The sequence below is a fragment of the Drosophila hydei genome, unplaced genomic scaffold (genome assembly GCF_003285905.1).
Source record: "Drosophila hydei strain 15085-1641.00,03,60 unplaced genomic scaffold, DhydRS2 tig00000001-arrow-pilon, whole genome shotgun sequence".
NCBI lineage: Eukaryota > Metazoa > Arthropoda > Insecta > Diptera > Drosophilidae > Drosophila > Drosophila hydei.
The window spans coordinates 5,253,557-5,269,373 of record NW_022045643.1 but is presented as its reverse complement, the minus strand read 5'-3'; the positions used below and the strand labels follow the sequence as shown (position 1 = coordinate 5,269,373).

Here is a 15,817-nt window from a genome sequence, read left to right as displayed (position 1 = left end):
CTAGGGATGGAAGCTCAAATATAAATTTAAAAACGTAAGGGCTGTTCATTGTCTGGCAACTCTAGCAACCAGTGCTTGTTAACAGCCGAGTTACAGTGCTAATAAGCGACAGAGGTAAATCTATTCATTATCGTGTTGATTTTTAGTTGCAAAATATAATTTCAATCAATTAAACTTTAGATGGCACACTTGCGTGAAAGCACAGACAAGGCTTTAAAGCTTTTACGTACCTTGCCGCGCGTACAGATTGGCAATCTGCGACCAAATCCCAACTCGAAACAAAACGTGAGTTGAACCAGCGGCCGGTTAAATAACATTACAATCACTTAAAAGTTCTCATAACACTTTGTTCGATTTCTAGGACAAACGCGGTCGCGCTCAGCATGGTGGCGACAAACACGGTGCCGGCAATAAGGGATCTGGCCAGCGACAAAATTTTATGCGCTTAGGTTACGAAACTGGCAACCAACCCTTCTACTTGCGCTTTCCCTACGAGCCATACTACAAGGGACACCACATGCGCCGAGAATATCCCCCCATTTCGATGCTACAACTACAGGTGCTGATCGACACGAATCGCATCGATATTAGCCAACCGATAGACATCGCCACCCTATGTAATTCTGGTCTAATGTCTCTGAAACCTGCAGAACTTCAGTATGGATTTCAGTTGACAGACGATGGATTGGACAATTTCAAGGCCAAGATTAACATCGAAGTTCAGCATGCCAGTGAAGCGGTCATAGCAGCTGTGGAACGCAATGGTGGCGTTATCCGCACTGCTTACTATGATCCACGCAGTCTTCACATACTGTCCAATCCGAAAAAATGGTTCGAAAAGGGATTGCCTATACCACAGCGCATGCTGCCGCCACAAGATGCTGTTGAGTATTATACTGATGCCAAGAATCGCGGCTACTTAGCGAATCCCGAGGAGATAAGTAAGGAACGCTTAGTTCTGGCACAAAAATACGGTTACGAGCTACCCCGTATCGAGGATGATGCCAACTATAAAATGCTCACAGCAGCCAAGGATGCACGACAGCTGTTCCATGGCTTGGAACCAGGATGGCTAATTAATTTAGTAGACAAAACAATCGTTAAGTTAAAAGCAACATAAACCTTTTTTGTTTGTTACTATACTTTGTTAAATAAAGATTGTATTGTAAAACGGTGTTTTGGTTACAGAGAATACTAGTATATATATATATATCTATCCACTAATTGTCATTTTATATAAACACCTGTTTAGCCGATAGATTCTCCATAAAGGGCTTGACCAAGAAGTTTGTGGCGAAGCAAAAGATCAGACCAAAGGTTATAGAAATAGGCAGAGCGGGCAAGGCCTTGCGCCAAATGGCCAAGAGCAGCAGAGTCAGGCAAAGGCCAACCAATATGGCCACGAAGCAGGCAATTGTAGTCGTCCAGTCGCCATAGGTGGATGCCTTACCGACCAGCACAGAATAGAAGATGAAATCGCCCAGACCAAGCTTGATGCCACCTATAAATTAAACAAGATGGTAATATTTAGTATAGATGCAAGAATATTTCTGCTTTGTACACTTACGTTCTTCCTGAGTCTCCGGTTGTTGTTGTTCGGGCGCAGGTACTGTGCGGTATTCATTGGCTCGACGTGGATTGCCGCTTTGTGTGCTTTGTACCTCAATTTGGCGCCTCGCCACACGGTCGTTTAGATTCGCAGACCATTCCTGTGTAAAACCTGCTGCTTCCTCTGTAAAGTGATTCAAAATATTTAAATGTTATTTCTAAATACGTTCAAAGTAGATTTAAACATGTTCAGACACCACGTAACTTATTAAATTAGAAGAAATAAAAGCATACGCTAGTATTTGTAGTTAAAACAGAAAACTGATAATACAATCAATTCTCAAATTGAAAGGTAATCTAATTTAGGGGCACAAAGCAAGTTTACAATACACAAGCCAACTAAGCTTTTAAGAGGTTAATAAAAATAATAAAAAATAAATGCATATGTACCGTTTCCGTGCAAATTTCTTTTAAATGTCACAAGTGGCATACCTTCAGCAGCCGCCTGATTGTCCTGCTGGCGTGGATTGCCGCGCGAGGAACTTGCACGCGAAGTACTTGGACGACAGTTGCTGGAACATGTCGGCTGTTCCGGCGAAGCCAACGAGTTGTGTGTGGTTCGCGTGGTCGCAGTAGAATTACTATTTGACGGCGATGATGAAGCTGTTGGCTGTGCCTGGGGTTGCGATTCGGATTGTGATTGCGGCTGCTCAGGTGCATAGTGTGTACCCATATAGGTGTAAATGACAGTGGCTGCAAAGACATTGGCAATGAGGCAGTGATTTAATCGCGCATCAGCTTACTTACAGGAATATATCAAAGCAGGAAAGATCTGCTCGTTGCGCTCCTGTGCGGTCTCTACCAATATACGCAGAGGTCCCCGGGGTGATAATACAGCTATGAGATCTGTAATCCAGATATAAATTAAAAACTAGCCAAAAATATAGAAAATGAGCAAAACTATACCCCATACGGAGATGGCTGCTAGCACAGCCCACGCTGTCCACTCCGGCAGATATTTAATAAACACCAGTGCCATCAAAGCAGCTACGAATATAAGATAACCCTGTTGCAATCGCAATGGGCCCTGCCAATGTATGGCAATCATGCCAGCTACGCCAAAGTTCCACATAATCAGCACAGCCGTTGGATAGTCCATAGGAATGTTGTATGCACGGAGCAACTCCTCCAAGTACAAGTAAGAGAAAATAAATAGGAGCATAAACGAGGAGAGTATAAGCCATCCGTGTATGACGCGATAGCAGCGTTTCTTGTACAGGACAATTAGTAGTATGGTCATTACAACCACCACGCTCATAAGTATCAAGGAGTTGCCTAAAGCATTCCAAAACTTAATACTCGGCTCCGGCGATAGCTCATGAAACGGCGTGTAAAGTCTGTCAAATAGAAGGTGAAATGTGAGACATAAATATTGCAAGTCTCTTGCGGACTACTTACAGATAAACATCCGTGCTGTTGTAGAAGCTGATCGAGTTTATGGTGGCCACAACCACCAGCATGCACAGCGAAACTGGTACGAATAACTTTATGACATGTTGGGCACCATATTTGAGGCCCTGTTCCTCTTCGACAGGTTGTCCACATTCACCATCACCGCCGCCACCGCCTGCGTTAAGTCTTGAAGGCCGAGATGCGGATTCGCGAATGATAACACTGGGCACGGCTAGCACAGCCTACAGAATACATAAATATTAGATGTATAATTAATACAAATAATATATGAACTAACCCCATCAGCTTGATCTGCATTGTTGATTCCCTCCTGCGCATTAGAACCGTAATTGCTGCGTTGTTGTGATTGTTGTCGCCTTGGAGGACGCTCCAAACGCTCTGCTGCGCCGCTCAGGCTGCCATCAGCGCCAGCCGACGCCGCCGACGATGACGACGAAGATGGAGCTACGTGTGCGTCCATGAGCGGTGTGCGTTCGTTAGCCGCCGCCTCCTCAGCGTTTGTAGACGCCCACCTTGATGCCGTAGTTGGATGACGCTACTTTAAATGTTCGCAATATGGAGACCGTCAGTATGATGATTGAATGAGTGTGATGACTTAAATATTCTCTACATACAATTACTGGTATTAAAAATTAAAAGCCTGTCAGCTTGAAAAACTTTCTTCAGTTTCCGAACGACTCATTGGCTGTTAGAGATGGGCAGCTCAAAATATAAATTTATCGAATGTGTCAGTGCACACAAAACAAATAAATTTCAAAACAGTATTTGAATATCTTTGTAACAAGAAAACAATTGCATCATTGACTAGTTAGTCAAAAATAAAATAAATGTAAAACTCATAATTATGACATAGTTGCAGCAGGTTTGAGCATATTTTGCTTATAACATGACGTCACAATATTTGATATGTACACTTGATATCCACAATCTATCGATTAATAGATATTCTTATTAGCATTCGATATGCAGCTGTTGAACAAGCTCAGTGTTCTAATAAAAAAATAAAACGACAATCGTATAATTTTTTATTGCACAATAATTTGCTGAACTTAACGTTTTAAATACTAGCCAAAAATAATAAAAAAGTATAAAGGGCCAATTACAATTTACCGAACGTACACGGTTCGCAACAAAGCGAAATGAAAAGAATCTAAACGCTGCATTTTCTACCGGCCTTTCGTCAATATCTTGTTGCACTTGGAACTCAATGAATGCATGGTAAACGTGTAACGAATTGATATTTTACATTGTTATCATTTTTTTATTCGTGTGGGTTCAGTATATAGTGCTGCTTTGTTATATGTACCTGCTTAAATGTTCAGTTGAAATTCACAAATAACTATAAGAAAAATATGAAATTTGAGTGTTTGCTGCTGTTGTCGTGGCTGTGGGCAGCAGCAGGCGACGATGACTCGCTCGTCGCCAAAGCTCGCTTACGCCGCGCCTCTATTGTGGTGGACGACGGCAAGGCAACAGATGCCCAGCAGTTGCACAGCATCATCGATCTGCCGGACTGCCAAGATCTGCAGAAATATTGCGCCCAACAAAAGTCAACTGACAATTTGGCCATATTGGAGTGCGCCTTGAGCTTCAGTTCCAGCCAGTTGGAGGCACTGCCCGACACCTGTCAACACGCACTCTGGCTGCAACAACGTCAACTGCAGCTCAATTCTTGGGTGGAGCACACATTTCTGCCCAACTACTGTAGCGATGAGCAGACAAAGCTATTAACCTGCCTTAACTCGGTCGATCTGTGGGCTTGCTTGGAAGATAAACGTCAGCAATTGCCACAAAGCAGTAGCTGCCAGCAGCAGTTACGTCGTGCGCACGCGTCTCTAGGTCAGGATTATGCCAGCATTGGCGACTTCTATGTAGCCTGCGGTGGGCAGGTGGAGCAGCTGAAGTGTGGACGCATGAATGTTGAGCATTTGCCAGCGATGCTCTCTCAGCTGGGCACGGCACAATGCCTAGTGGCGCATACTAGCCAATCGACTCCCATGGACATCAACTGTAAAGTGGCTATCAATGCCATCGAGCAGCAACGTGGCATGTTGGAACTGTTTCGAGTGTGCACTGGGGATCTAGCGGCGCTCTGTCCACAAGTAGGCTAATAATTAAATTCCATTACAACTAACTTATGATCTCTTGCACAGGAACGCGCCGGTTCGGCAGGCTCCTACAAGTGCCTGGTCCGGCACAAAAACGACCCAGCTTTGAGCAGCCAATGTGCTACGCAGATAACATTGCGTGATCAGCAAATGGGCAAAGATTATAGAGTTTCGCATGGTCTGGCTAAGGCTTGCAAGGATGACATTAAGTTGCATCACTGTCGACGCGGCGTTTCCGAGGACAAGCAGGTGCGCCTGGCGCAAATCTTGCTCTGTTTGGAGTCCGTGTCGAAGAATGGAACGAAACTTGCACCCGAGTGTCTTGTGGAACTGGATGATCATCGACGCATGCTTATGACCGACTTTCAGCTCTCGCCCGAGTTGCTTAGCGATTGCGCCGATGACATACCCAAATTTTGTCCAGACGAACACAAGTCGCAGCTGGTTAACGGCCTCTCCAGTTCTGGTGGGGAAATCATTCACTGTCTTATGTATCATGTGCGTGCAAGGCGACCACAGCGACGTGTCACGGCTCAATGCCAGCGTGGCCTCGAAACATTGATCAAGGTGAGCGATGCGGGCGAGGATTGGCGTGTCGATCCTGTGCTGAGACGTGCTTGCAAGAAAGTAGTTGATGTTGCCTGCAAGGATGTGGAAGGCGGCGAAGCACGTGTCATGAGTTGTCTAATAGAACATATAGGCACGCCCGCTATGCGGCCAGAATGCGAGCAGGCGCTGCTTATCATTGAGTATTTCGTAGCGCGCGACTTTAAACTCGATCCACAGCTCTACAAACACTGCCGCGACGATGCTGTTAAGTACTGCCGTGCCAAGCACCAATGGGACGATATACAAGATGTGCAAATGGATCCCGAACGTGGCCCCATGATATTGCCCTGCCTGCATCGCATGGCCTACAGCGAGGACGAGCATCATACGCTGCGGAAGGACTGCTTCAGGGAGGTCAAACGTGTAATGCGCCAACGTGCTATCTCTGTAGATCTTATACCAGAGGTAGAGGATTATTGTCTCTCCGATTTGTCACAGTTCTGTGGCGAGCTCACCGAAAAGGGTTCCGAAATGGAATGCCTGCAGAACAGGCTTGAAAAACTTCAGCCCGAGTGTAAGGCTGTAGTAACCAAATACACAGAGGAGGAGGCAGCCAACATTGAGATGAATCCGGTTATCATGGCAACTTGCTCGGAGGCAATGCAGAAACATTGCTCTGAAATACTTAATGCTGGCAAGGATGGCGGTTAGTCTAGTTAGTTTACTTACTGTTCCACACTTAATGCTCCCTTTCCTTTAGGCAACATGATGGACTGCCTGATTTCGCACAAAAACGATGCTGACTTGAACAAGGGCTGTCGCGCTGCCATCGAACACTTTCAAATTATCTCTCTGAAGAGCTACCATTTCACCACCAAATTCAAAGAGGCGTGCCGTCCACATGTGTTGCGCTTCTGTGGTGCGAGCGCCACTAAAAACGAGGTTGTCGCCTGCCTCAGTGAGGTCATGCGCAACGATACGATACGTGCTCAGCGGCATCAAATACCTAAGGAATGTAGACAGCAGGTCAAGTCTCAGCTGTATCAGCAGCGCGAAAGTATTTCGCTAGATCCCAAGTTGGCTAGCGTTTGCAAGAATGAATTGAAAGAGTTCTGTGCGGATCAGAATGGCCCCGGTCAGGTGAATAAAAATGCAAGTCATCCAAGTCAAGTCATTATTAATCCACTAACCACCAACACACACCCAATGATAAACTTAGAGCAGCGAGTTCGTGTGAAGCGTAATAACTAAATTCGATTCTCTTACAGGCCTTGGAGTGTCTGATACAGAAAACATCGCGCCTGGGCAAGAACTGTCATCATGCGATATTCATGATCAAACGCTCGGAGCTGGGCGACAGTGGCACGGACTATACGCTAGTCAACACCTGCAAGGAAATGATCTACAAATTCTGTCCCAACACTGAGTCCATGCAGCTGCTGAACTGTTTAAAGACTTACAAGGATGATCCCAGCTTTGATCAGCGCTGCCATTTGGTAGTCGTCAATCGAATGATCGAACAAAATACAGACTTTCGTTTCAATCCGACGCTGCAAAGTGCCTGCGGCAAGAACATTGATCGTTACTGTTCCAATATTGTCATACAATCACAACCGAATGAGGAGCTCAATGGCAAGGTGAGCATTGAAAAGATTATAATTTTATATGAGATATGAGGAAGATAAAGGAATGTAAACATTAGATTCGATGTGACTAGGTCTGATTGGGATATTCTGTCTAACTTTAGAGTATTACTTTATATAAAGCTAATCGTCAAATGAATCAAATCCTTTCATACTCAAGGCTTAAACAACCGCTAGCCATTTATTAATTAATTGTCTAAGACACATTCTGATCCTTTTACTCAAGCCTAATTCAGCTCGATTAATATTGCATATATTGTATATTTTTTATATACATCAAACTCTTAAAAATCCACATTTTTGCGCTCTAAGCGCGAATTGTCTGGATCATCAATTGTTGCTGTCAGCGTTTGCAGCAAATCTGCATCATTCGTTATCTGAAGTCCGAGGCGATTATATGGTCCACTGGGACTGGTCAGAGCATTCAGATCTTTGGGCACGCCGCTTATGGCAAACGATGTCCACAGCTCGACCATGTTCTGTGCCATGAGTGTGTCCTCCATTTGCAGTGGGTGGGTGGCAAATAGGTATATATTGTCGTTGGAATGATGCACGCCACCATTGAAGGGATAGTGCTCATTGCCAAACTCGTAGCCAAAGCGCGTATGTTCACCCTCGTACTCAAAGCTGTAGACATAGACAGGAGCATCTGGTCGATGCGTGTGCAGCTTGCTGGCCAGGCTAATGACAGGCGACTTCATATAAATTGTCGACGTGAGCTGTGTGAACGAAGAAAGAGTTAATTAACTAAAGTTCGATTTTAAGCTCCAATGACTCACGTCAAAATAAGCAGGCAATGCAGCTTTGTGGGCGTAGCTGTCCAACAGCTGCGGTGTATAGAGCAGGCGATATAATAAATTATCTGCGAGACCCGTTGAATCCTTAGCGAGGTCCATTAGGCCCTGTGTAAACTGGCGCACGCTTAGAGCGCTTACATTGCCGATCTGGGTTACCAGAGCATCGTAATATGCTTCAAAGGATTAGATTAAAGATATAGCAAAGAGATTCATTTGTAATGTTTGACTACGCACTGGCAAGCACAAAGGAGCCATCGTGCTGCGTAAAGCCTGTCATGAGCGGCACAGCACGTTGACGCCGCTTGAGCAGTTCCTCTGGATGTTGTGGCAATATGCCCTGTAGATCGCCCACGAGCGGAGCGAAACTCTCAGCCTTGGTAGCCAGTAGCAGCTCCAGCACAGATGCAGAGCGCACGCAGCGCAAGAGCTGTTCCTGCTCCTCGCAGCGCTCGCAGTGCAACTCCTTGCAAATTCTCTGTGCCTGCTCAGTGGGATCCTTTACTAAAGCCCAGTTGGCGAATATCGAACCGGATTGCACAATAGCGCGCTGAAAATGCTGCTGGGAGGTGCGTGGACTTAGCAGCAAAGCGCTGGTGACGCCCGCCCCAGCACTCTGGCCGAATATGGTCACCTGGCTGGGATCGCCGCCAAATCGCTGAATATGACGCTGCACCCAGTCTAAAGCCAAGAGTATATCGCCTATGGGCGCATTGCCAGGCAATGGCTCGGTGAGCGTTGAGAGCCAACCCAAAGCCCCGACGCGATAATGTGGCACAACCAAAACGATATCACGCTCCAGCAAATAGTTCGGCGGATGATCTTGCGATGAGCCATTGTAATAGCCACCTCCATACACATAAAACATCACTGGCTGACGCGCGGTGAGCTGTAGGGAGAAACAAAGAATCGTCCGACTTATAAAAACACCTTTCCATGCGATTCTCAAAAGTCAGAAGTGAAGTGTGCTGATTAAAATCTTTCCAGCCATATTTCAATTTCATGCATCGTTAGACGATTTATCGCCAATTGAATTGCAACAAGCGCAACAGCTGCTTAACACTATTTTCATTAGATAGCTAAAAATAGGGACTTAAGTGATCTGACTGATTTATGTTCAGCTCATCGAGTAATGAACTCGATCTAATCTTTATCAACTTAAATGCGTAAATTGCTTGAAGTTAATTATGACTGGTTCAAAAGTAATTAGTAACTTAATCTTAAAACAAATTTGATTAGAATCTAATTGAATTACTTTCATGCATTTGGATGGCACTTTCAAAAAGCTTTAAGCAATTTCGATGCAACTTACATTCTTGGTGTAGACGCACAGATTTAGGCAATCCTCTAGCTGAGCATCGGACATCTTGGCATCCAAATTGGTTATCACCGGGCAGCGTTGGCCAAAGTCCAAGGTATCGAGCGTCTCGGACCAGGGGGAGCGAGCAACCGGTGGCTGTGTTTTGTTTTTGTTTTGTGGAGGGGAACAAAAATATATAACGTCATAAAGGTCGTTTATCAGTTGTCGTATCACTAGTCGACAAATTGGACTATTAACCCACACGAAAGCGCAGATTTCCAACGGGTGCCTCTGCATAGGGTATACCACGGAACTGCATGAACGTCTGCCCTGTCCACGCTGTCTGGCCGTAATTGCCGCGCACTGCGCCCTGCTGTCCCGACAGATCTACTGTCATCGTTGACATTGGCGTTTGGGCATCCGCAACCGCATTCAGCGAGACCAATAGCCAGCCGGCAAGGCCAGCAAGCCCCAATCCGCAAAGAGTTAACATCACGTATACGACTCGTCTACGCATCGAATTGAACTGAACAAACGAAACGTTCGAGCCCAACTAGCTCGACAATTGCGATCGTTTATTACGGTTCGTTATCGCTGTAAACATGTCTATCAACAGAGCTAGCAAGAATATTATATTATATTCTATATAAATCGGAAAATGCATGAAAATGAGTTAGCGCAGGCTATTAACGTTTCAGATAACACGAGTCTAATTGAAATAGAAGCAATCTTGATATGGATTCTCTTTACTAAATCAAATTATAATTGGTTAATTACATTTCCCTTGCCTTAGGTTATTAAATGCCTAAAGGAAAAATTCAGACAATCAAAGCTGGATAAACAATGCGCTCAGGAAATGATCAAAATACTGCAGGAGCAGGCATTGAACTATAAGTTGAATCCTGTGCTGCAGCACTTCTGTAAGTCTGAGATACAGGAACTCTGTAAAAAGGATATGGATGCCGATGAACATGGCCAGGTCGAGGAATGTCTGAAGGCCGCCTTTCTGCGCAAGCAGCTCATCAATCGCGAGTGCCAATTGGAGGTTGCTACGCTGATTGCCGAAGCCAAGGCGGATATTCATGTTGATCCCATACTGGAAATGGCTTGTACTGTGGATCTTCTGCGCTATTGCGGGAATGTTGCCAGTGGCAATGCACGCAGTAAGTTGGCTTGAATACTCACATATTCCAGTATTTAGTATATATATTTTCTCTCTGTTCCATCTAGAACTAGATTGCCTGCGCAGATTGTTGCGCGTGTCGCCAAAATCACTTGAGTCGGACTGCCGCGAGAAGCTGCAGAAACGTATTGAAATGTTTCGGAATGCGGACGATACGCTGGCTCTGCCATTGGAGGATATGGGACAGCTGGTGCAGCAGGTGGTCGCATCACCGGCACGAAAGTTCTTCCTTGTGATATTAATGAGTGCCACGGGCTTAGTCTTTCTGACTGGCATCTTCCTTGGTCGCGCCACCAAACGTGCAATGGGCTTAAAGAATAAATAATGTAAACAGACTGTAGTTGATAATTATGTAATAATAGTTGAACTGTAGTATCGTGAAATGTGTGTAGGTTAAAATTGTGCGCTTCCCAAATTCATTCGCGCTTTCCTTTTACGATTTTTTCACCTCTTCCATTGGAATCTGCTAGTTTTTTGAGAGCAATTTGTGGCTTAATCGTTTATAAGACCAAAAAAGTGTAATTAATTTCGCAGAAAACATAAGTAACTAAGTAATTTGTATGTTTTATTATTTCTTGTGTACTCAATTCAACTGTAAAATAAATTGTATTTTTATAAATAAAATTTAGTCGTTACTGTTTTAATTTTAAACCCCGCGCTCCGCTGACGAAATTATCGCAATTCTTCGTAATCGACGAATAACTATCGATTTACAAATGAAGCCAGCAATGGAGGACATTCATTACCAGAATAGCGACTGTCACACCATTTTATAGCGTTGCCACAAAGCTAAAAGTTTTTATCGAAAGGTTGAACATTTTTCGCTGCTGCTCTAAAGGTCATTCTAAATGGCTTTAGATATTTAATATAAGTGACATATTTAAGGTCAAAGTGTAAAGTAAACATAACATTTGTTCTTCGAGCTCGAAAACAATGTTTTTAAAACATTTCCGAGACGTTTAATACGATTAAAACAAAGAGCGCACGTATGCACACGCATACATGCACACAAGCGTAACGAAAAACAAGTTCTAATAGGAAAGGCAAACTAACACAAAGAAGCAACAGCTTGCAGTCTTCACTTGGGCTTCATGATGGGCACAAGCAGCGGCATTAAACTCGAAGGTGAGCCAGGCTGAAAAACTTGTAATGCGTGTAAAAATGTGTGTTATTTCTCGTTGTATTTTTTTTCTTCTCTTCTTTGATCTTATTAGCAGAGAGCCGAGCCATGGGCCTGAATCACCCAAGCGGCAGCAACAACAGCAGCAGCAGCAATGCAGCAGCAGTTGCAGCCGGAAATGCTGCCAGCTCGGCGGCTGCCGCTGCTTCTCTCTCATCCGTGGAATTGTGCCTGGTGTGCGGAGACCGTGCTTCCGGTCGTCATTATGGCGCCATCAGCTGTGAGGGCTGCAAGGGCTTCTTCAAGCGTTCGATTCGCAAGCAGCTGGGCTATCAATGTCGCGGCGCCATGAACTGTGAGGTGACCAAACACCATCGCAACAGGTGTCAATTCTGTCGGCTGCAAAAGTGTTTGGCCAGCGGCATGCGAAGTGATTGTAATTTTCGTTTAAGTCGTCGTCTCAAAATTTCCCAAAACTCAAACCAACATTGCACGCACACTCATACATCCCCAAATCCCCCTCCACAAATCCATTCTCACAAAAGCACACTCGCACACACATTTACACACTCACGCACTCGCACACACAGAATGCGACATTTGTTTATTTTATTAATTTCATTTTTTTTGGCTATGCAAGCGCACATCTGGTAACTTTGTTTGCTGACATTCTATGTACAGTGGTAGTCGGCGCAGTGCTGCCACCTGGCTATCCATATTGCTTGCATTAAGCGTGCTATCATTAGGCGACAAATTTCCAATTAGATTTATTACTTATGTGAAGTGTAATTGAATTCAATTTGAAATATTGAACGTACGCTTCTAATTTGATTCGATTTAAAAATATTTAATTATAAAAAATTGTCAAAATAATTATATAATTAACTATTTGTTTATAGATCATTGGACTAGATTTTAAAGCAGTCGCTGCTACCCATACTAATTCAGCATGCTGCATACCTGCATACATACGCACACACATACACATAGACACACCCACTGCACATCTCTCCACAACTAGCTGCACATCATGTACCGTTATTTGTCTGCAGCACTTTACTAACTGCTTTCTCTTTACTTTACTTTTCCATGCCATCATCATCGGCAGCCGTGCAGCACGAACGCAAACCGATTGTGGATAGAAAAGATGGCATAATCTCTGGTGCAATGGGCAATGTGTCGGGCTCGTCGGGCAATGCAGGTGGCCCCACCAGTGTCTCCTCGACTGGCAAGTCGAGCTATCAGCAGGTGCGTGTGAAGCAGCAGCAACATGCATCGGCAGCAGCTGCGGCTGCTGCGTCGGCTGCATCCGCTGCATCACTCTTTCAGCATGCAGCCACGCCCGCCGTAGGCAACACACCAACAACGCCCTTTGGGCTAAGCGAGAATCTGTTCCCAATGAGTCTGAATTTTGCGGAGCTGACACAAACGCTGAGTAAGACCAACTGCAAATTATGCCTATTAGATTCTTATAAGCAAACATTTTGCTTGCAGTGCTCGCTTCGCAGCAACAACAGCAGCAGCAGCAGCAACAACAGCAACAACAACAAGCAGCCAGCAGCAATGCAAATAGTCACTGTTACTCTATAGAGCTGACCAAGCCGGAGCTAGAGGAGGATGACGATGATTCCATGGACAATAGCAGCACCTTGTGCCTGCAGCTGCTGGCGAACAGCGCCAGCAACAATAATTCACAGCATTTAAATTTCAATGCAGCAGCTGCTGCTGCCGCAGCAGCCGATGCGTCCACTATACCCACTCCCGCCACGGTGGGTCTCATTCAGAGCTCGCTGGACAAGCGAGCCATAGATAAGGCGCTGCAACTGCTGCAGCCCATACAGCAGCAGCTGGACAGAAATCAGACTGGACAGACCACAGCTGCATCGCTGAGCATAAAGCCCGAATGTGATTCGGATGCAGAGGACAGTGGGACTGAGGATGTGGACACTGATCTGGTCGAGCACATGGACTTGGATTTTGAGTATTGTCATCGTGGCGATTTTGTAGCCAATGAGGCGATATTTGCACAGGATCTGTTTGCCTCCGAGGCGCAGTGTGCCTTCCTGGTGCAGCCGCCCACGTTGGTCCATTCGTATCTCAATATGCACTATGTATGTGAAACCGGTGCCCGGATCATCTTTCTGACTGTCCATACGCTGCGCAAGGTGGCCGCCTTTGAGCTGCTCGATGCGCACACTCAGATGAAGCTGCTGCGGGGCGCTTGGCCCTCGCTGCTCGCTGTGGCGTTGGCTCAGTGCCAACGTCAGCTGGCGGTGCCCACTATCATTGGGCAGTTGGTGCAGAGCGTGCGCCAGGTGGCGGACATTGATAAGATCGAGCCACAGAAGATTGCAAAGCTGGCCCAGATCACGCGCACTCTGCACGACTTTGTGCAGGAGCTGCAGACGCAAGATGTGACTGACCTGGAGTTTGGACTGCTCCGTCTCGTGTTGCTCTTCAATCCGTTGATGCTGCAGCAGAATCGACGCGAACGCTCGCTGCGCGCTTATGTTAAACGTGTCCAGCTCTACGCTCTGTCCACGCTGCGTCGTCAAAGCGGCGGCGAAGAGCGTGCAAATGGATTATTTGCTAGTCTGTTGCCGTTGAGCGTGCTGGAGTCGGAGCTAACCGAGGAACTGTTCTTTGCCAATCTGGTAGGACAAATGCAAATCGATTCGATGATACCCTTCATCCTGATGATGTGCAACAGCAATGGACTGTAGTGGAAAGGGAGACGACCCAAAGCAAGACTGATTGGAGGCAGAGAACGTGGGTGGCAAGGGGCCAAAACTGCGCCAAGTGCGGACAATACTTAGCTTATAGCATATAGAAATTATACAAAATATGATTGAAACCAGCTTTGAAATTCATTTTTCTATTAAAAAAGTTGAACTTTAACTTGTCTTTTTTCAAATTAGATCAAAATTCTAATACGAATATACGAATGCCAATAAGATACCGTATAACAGCTGGCAACGCCAAAAGCGGCTAGTTATAAGTAGAAAAGGGGAAGGGGCATTTGGTATTTTCCGGAATCTGGTTAATAATTCAAATAAGATGCAAATGCTAATAAGATGACAATAAGAAATAAACAATGACGTTTATCTAGTGAAAGTCCTGGCATGTCTTACAGCCATAAATGCTGCACTTTAATAACTTTTAAAACTAAACTAAAACAGACAAATCTGTTGCTATTCCTCATTGAGCGGTCTCCTCGTTGCTTTGCGTCTTCTTCGTGGGGCGATGGCTGTTGTGCACCTTGTCGTTGTGGCCCTCACGATTTCGGGCAATTTCAATGGCCAAGAACTGAACGCGAAAGACGAATATCGAGTTGTCTGGTGAGAATTCCTTGCTGGCGTCAGCACGCATCAGAGTACCATACGAATAGTCTTCCATTTTATTGAATTTCTCAGCAAATTGACGCCATTTCAACTTTTCTGCCGCCGATTTGAGAGTTTCATCGCTGAGTCGAGCCACCTGCAAATCGGGAAAGTCTTGGCGAAAGGTGGCATAGATTTGATCATCGTATGGCGTCAATCGCAGCTGTGTGGGCGGCACACTTGTCAGGAGCTATACGAACATGTTGACTCTCATAATTTACATATTTTAAAGTTTACAATTTATTCTACTTACATTAAAATGCACTTCGGCATGCTCGAGTGCTTTGGCCGCCCACATTTCCTCCACAAGCGAATCATTTCCGAATTCGTCGGCTGGCCTCGAAAGTAGTGACGCGCCATGCTGTGTTCATTAAATACTATAATTTACTTTAAATTAATATTTATATTGCTCAACGTACCAATAATTCCATTTTCTATTGTGTTTATTAAAAAAAACTGCACGTTTCAGCGGCTCCAATCACAATGTGCGCCGACGATTGCACTTATCGATAGCTAAAATATAATCGATAGTTCACTGATGCAGACTTCAATTTGAATACCGATCAGTTGAAGTCGTAACTAAATTATAATTGTATACCATATCATTTATCGATAGTTAAGCAATTAAGCTTTTCGTCGATAACTTAAGCGCTTTTAGAAACTAATTTTTGAAGGAAATAAAAGTAATGTTATAGCAGCCCATGTTTTCTGTTGTTTTC

The 15,817-nt window shown here is 44.9% G+C and overlaps 6 protein-coding genes across 12 annotated transcripts; 3 read left to right on the top strand and 3 right to left on the bottom strand.

Moving 5' to 3' along the window:
* The first annotated feature begins 39 nt into the window (after nucleotides 1-39).
* Nucleotides 40-1,205, top strand: LOC111596658 (39S ribosomal protein L15, mitochondrial). The gene is made up of 3 exons (XM_023310963.2): nucleotides 40-114; nucleotides 181-285; nucleotides 362-1,205. The coding sequence occupies exons 2-3, from the start codon at nucleotides 181-183 to the stop codon at nucleotides 1,118-1,120; spliced, it is 864 nt and encodes a 287-aa protein (XP_023166731.2). The 5' UTR covers nucleotides 40-114; the 3' UTR covers nucleotides 1,121-1,205.
* LOC111596652 (presenilin homolog) lies at nucleotides 1,153-3,771 on the bottom strand. Of its 4 annotated transcripts, none has more exons than XM_023310952.2 (8): nucleotides 3,636-3,771; nucleotides 3,299-3,559; nucleotides 3,007-3,242; nucleotides 2,515-2,945; nucleotides 2,356-2,454; nucleotides 1,999-2,301; nucleotides 1,568-1,732; nucleotides 1,153-1,501 (listed from the first exon to the last, which is right to left on the bottom strand). In XM_023310952.2, exons 2-8 carry the CDS (start codon nucleotides 3,479-3,481, stop codon nucleotides 1,233-1,235), a joined length of 1,686 nt encoding a protein of 561 aa, XP_023166720.1. In that variant the 5' UTR covers nucleotides 3,482-3,559; nucleotides 3,636-3,771; the 3' UTR covers nucleotides 1,153-1,232. The 4 variants fall into 4 exon arrangements, with proteins under 4 accessions (XP_023166720.1, XP_023166721.1, XP_023166719.1 ...); XM_023310953.2 differs by having other exon boundaries at nucleotides 3,299-3,556; XM_023310951.2 differs by lacking the exon at nucleotides 3,636-3,771 and having other exon boundaries at nucleotides 3,299-3,617.
* Nucleotides 3,772-3,966: 195 nt separating this feature from the next.
* LOC111596651 (Golgi apparatus protein 1) lies at nucleotides 3,967-11,136 on the top strand. 2 transcript variants are annotated; one of them, XM_023310950.2, is made up of 6 exons: nucleotides 3,967-5,123; nucleotides 5,175-6,384; nucleotides 6,439-6,818; nucleotides 6,947-7,315; nucleotides 10,209-10,578; nucleotides 10,646-11,136. In XM_023310950.2, exons 1-6 carry the CDS (start codon nucleotides 4,374-4,376, stop codon nucleotides 10,921-10,923), a joined length of 3,357 nt encoding a protein of 1,118 aa, XP_023166718.2. In that variant the 5' UTR covers nucleotides 3,967-4,373; the 3' UTR covers nucleotides 10,924-11,136. The 2 variants fall into 2 exon arrangements, with proteins under 2 accessions (XP_023166718.2, XP_023166717.2); XM_023310949.2 differs by having other exon boundaries at nucleotides 6,439-6,830.
* LOC111596654 (glutactin) lies at nucleotides 7,483-9,990 on the bottom strand. Its single transcript, XM_023310955.2, has 5 exons — nucleotides 9,678-9,990; nucleotides 9,428-9,571; nucleotides 8,353-9,004; nucleotides 8,101-8,291; nucleotides 7,483-8,040 (listed from the first exon to the last, which is right to left on the bottom strand). Exons 1-5 carry the CDS (start codon nucleotides 9,930-9,932, stop codon nucleotides 7,606-7,608), a joined length of 1,677 nt encoding a protein of 558 aa, XP_023166723.2. The 5' UTR covers nucleotides 9,933-9,990; the 3' UTR covers nucleotides 7,483-7,605.
* Nucleotides 11,137-11,393: 257 nt separating the features above from the next.
* On the top strand, nucleotides 11,394-14,593 carry LOC111596663 (nuclear hormone receptor HR78). Of its 3 annotated transcripts, none has more exons than XM_023310968.2 (4): nucleotides 11,394-11,723; nucleotides 11,816-12,154; nucleotides 12,827-13,153; nucleotides 13,213-14,593. In XM_023310968.2, the coding sequence occupies exons 1-4, from the start codon at nucleotides 11,690-11,692 to the stop codon at nucleotides 14,439-14,441; spliced, it is 1,929 nt and encodes a 642-aa protein (XP_023166736.2). In that variant the 5' UTR covers nucleotides 11,394-11,689; the 3' UTR covers nucleotides 14,442-14,593. The 3 variants fall into 3 exon arrangements, with proteins under 3 accessions (XP_023166736.2, XP_023166737.2, XP_023166735.2); XM_023310969.2 differs by having other exon boundaries at nucleotides 11,813-12,148; XM_023310967.2 differs by having other exon boundaries at nucleotides 11,813-12,154.
* Nucleotides 14,594-14,818: 225 nt separating this feature from the next.
* Nucleotides 14,819-15,617, bottom strand: LOC111596665 (protein PBDC1). The gene is made up of 3 exons (XM_023310972.2): nucleotides 15,518-15,617; nucleotides 15,352-15,459; nucleotides 14,819-15,288 (listed from the first exon to the last, which is right to left on the bottom strand). Exons 1-3 carry the CDS (start codon nucleotides 15,527-15,529, stop codon nucleotides 14,917-14,919), a joined length of 492 nt encoding a protein of 163 aa, XP_023166740.1. The 5' UTR covers nucleotides 15,530-15,617; the 3' UTR covers nucleotides 14,819-14,916.
* Between the last annotated feature and the right edge of the window lie 200 nt (nucleotides 15,618-15,817).

Bases quoted from the DNA above. Each gene is read 5' to 3' on its own strand.
- LOC111596658 (XM_023310963.2), top strand. From the start codon at position 181: ATGGCACACTTGCGTGAAAGCACAGACAAGGCTTTAAAGCTTTTACGT. The intron at 286-361 runs GTGAGTTGAACC...TTCGATTTCTAG, and splicing joins ATCCCAACTCGAAACAAAAC to GACAAACGCGGTCGCGCTCA.
- LOC111596652 (XM_023310952.2), bottom strand. From the start codon at position 3,481: ATGGACGCACACGTAGCTCCATCTTCGTCGTCATCGTCGGCGGCGTCG. The intron at 3,243-3,298 runs GTTAGTTCATAT...TGTATTCTGTAG, and splicing joins ATGCAGATCAAGCTGATGGG to GCTGTGCTAGCCGTGCCCAG. The intron at 1,502-1,567 runs GTAAGTGTACAA...TTTAATTTATAG, and splicing joins ACCGGAGACTCAGGAAGAAC to GTGGCATCAAGCTTGGTCTG.
- LOC111596651 (XM_023310949.2), top strand. From the start codon at position 4,374: ATGAAATTTGAGTGTTTGCTGCTGTTGTCGTGGCTGTGGGCAGCAGCA. The intron at 6,385-6,438 runs GTTAGTCTAGTT...CCTTTCCTTTAG, and splicing joins TAATGCTGGCAAGGATGGCG to GCAACATGATGGACTGCCTG. The intron at 10,579-10,645 runs GTAAGTTGGCTT...TGTTCCATCTAG, and splicing joins TGCCAGTGGCAATGCACGCA to AACTAGATTGCCTGCGCAGA.
- LOC111596654 (XM_023310955.2), bottom strand. From the start codon at position 9,932: ATGCGTAGACGAGTCGTATACGTGATGTTAACTCTTTGCGGATTGGGG. The intron at 9,005-9,427 runs GTAAGTTGCATC...TTCTCCCTACAG, and splicing joins TGTGCGTCTACACCAAGAAT to CTCACCGCGCGTCAGCCAGT. The intron at 8,292-8,352 runs GTGCGTAGTCAA...AATCCTTTGAAG, and splicing joins TGGCTCCTTTGTGCTTGCCA to CATATTACGATGCTCTGGTA.
- LOC111596663 (XM_023310967.2), top strand. From the start codon at position 11,690: ATGATGGGCACAAGCAGCGGCATTAAACTCGAAG. The intron at 11,724-11,812 runs GTGAGCCAGGCT...TGATCTTATTAG, and splicing joins CAGCGGCATTAAACTCGAAG to CAGAGAGCCGAGCCATGGGC. The intron at 12,155-12,826 runs GTAATTTTCGTT...CATCATCGGCAG, and splicing joins CAGCGGCATGCGAAGTGATT to CCGTGCAGCACGAACGCAAA.
- LOC111596665 (XM_023310972.2), bottom strand. The intron at 15,289-15,351 runs GTAAGTAGAATA...ATGTTCGTATAG, and splicing joins ATGCCGAAGTGCATTTTAAT to CTCCTGACAAGTGTGCCGCC.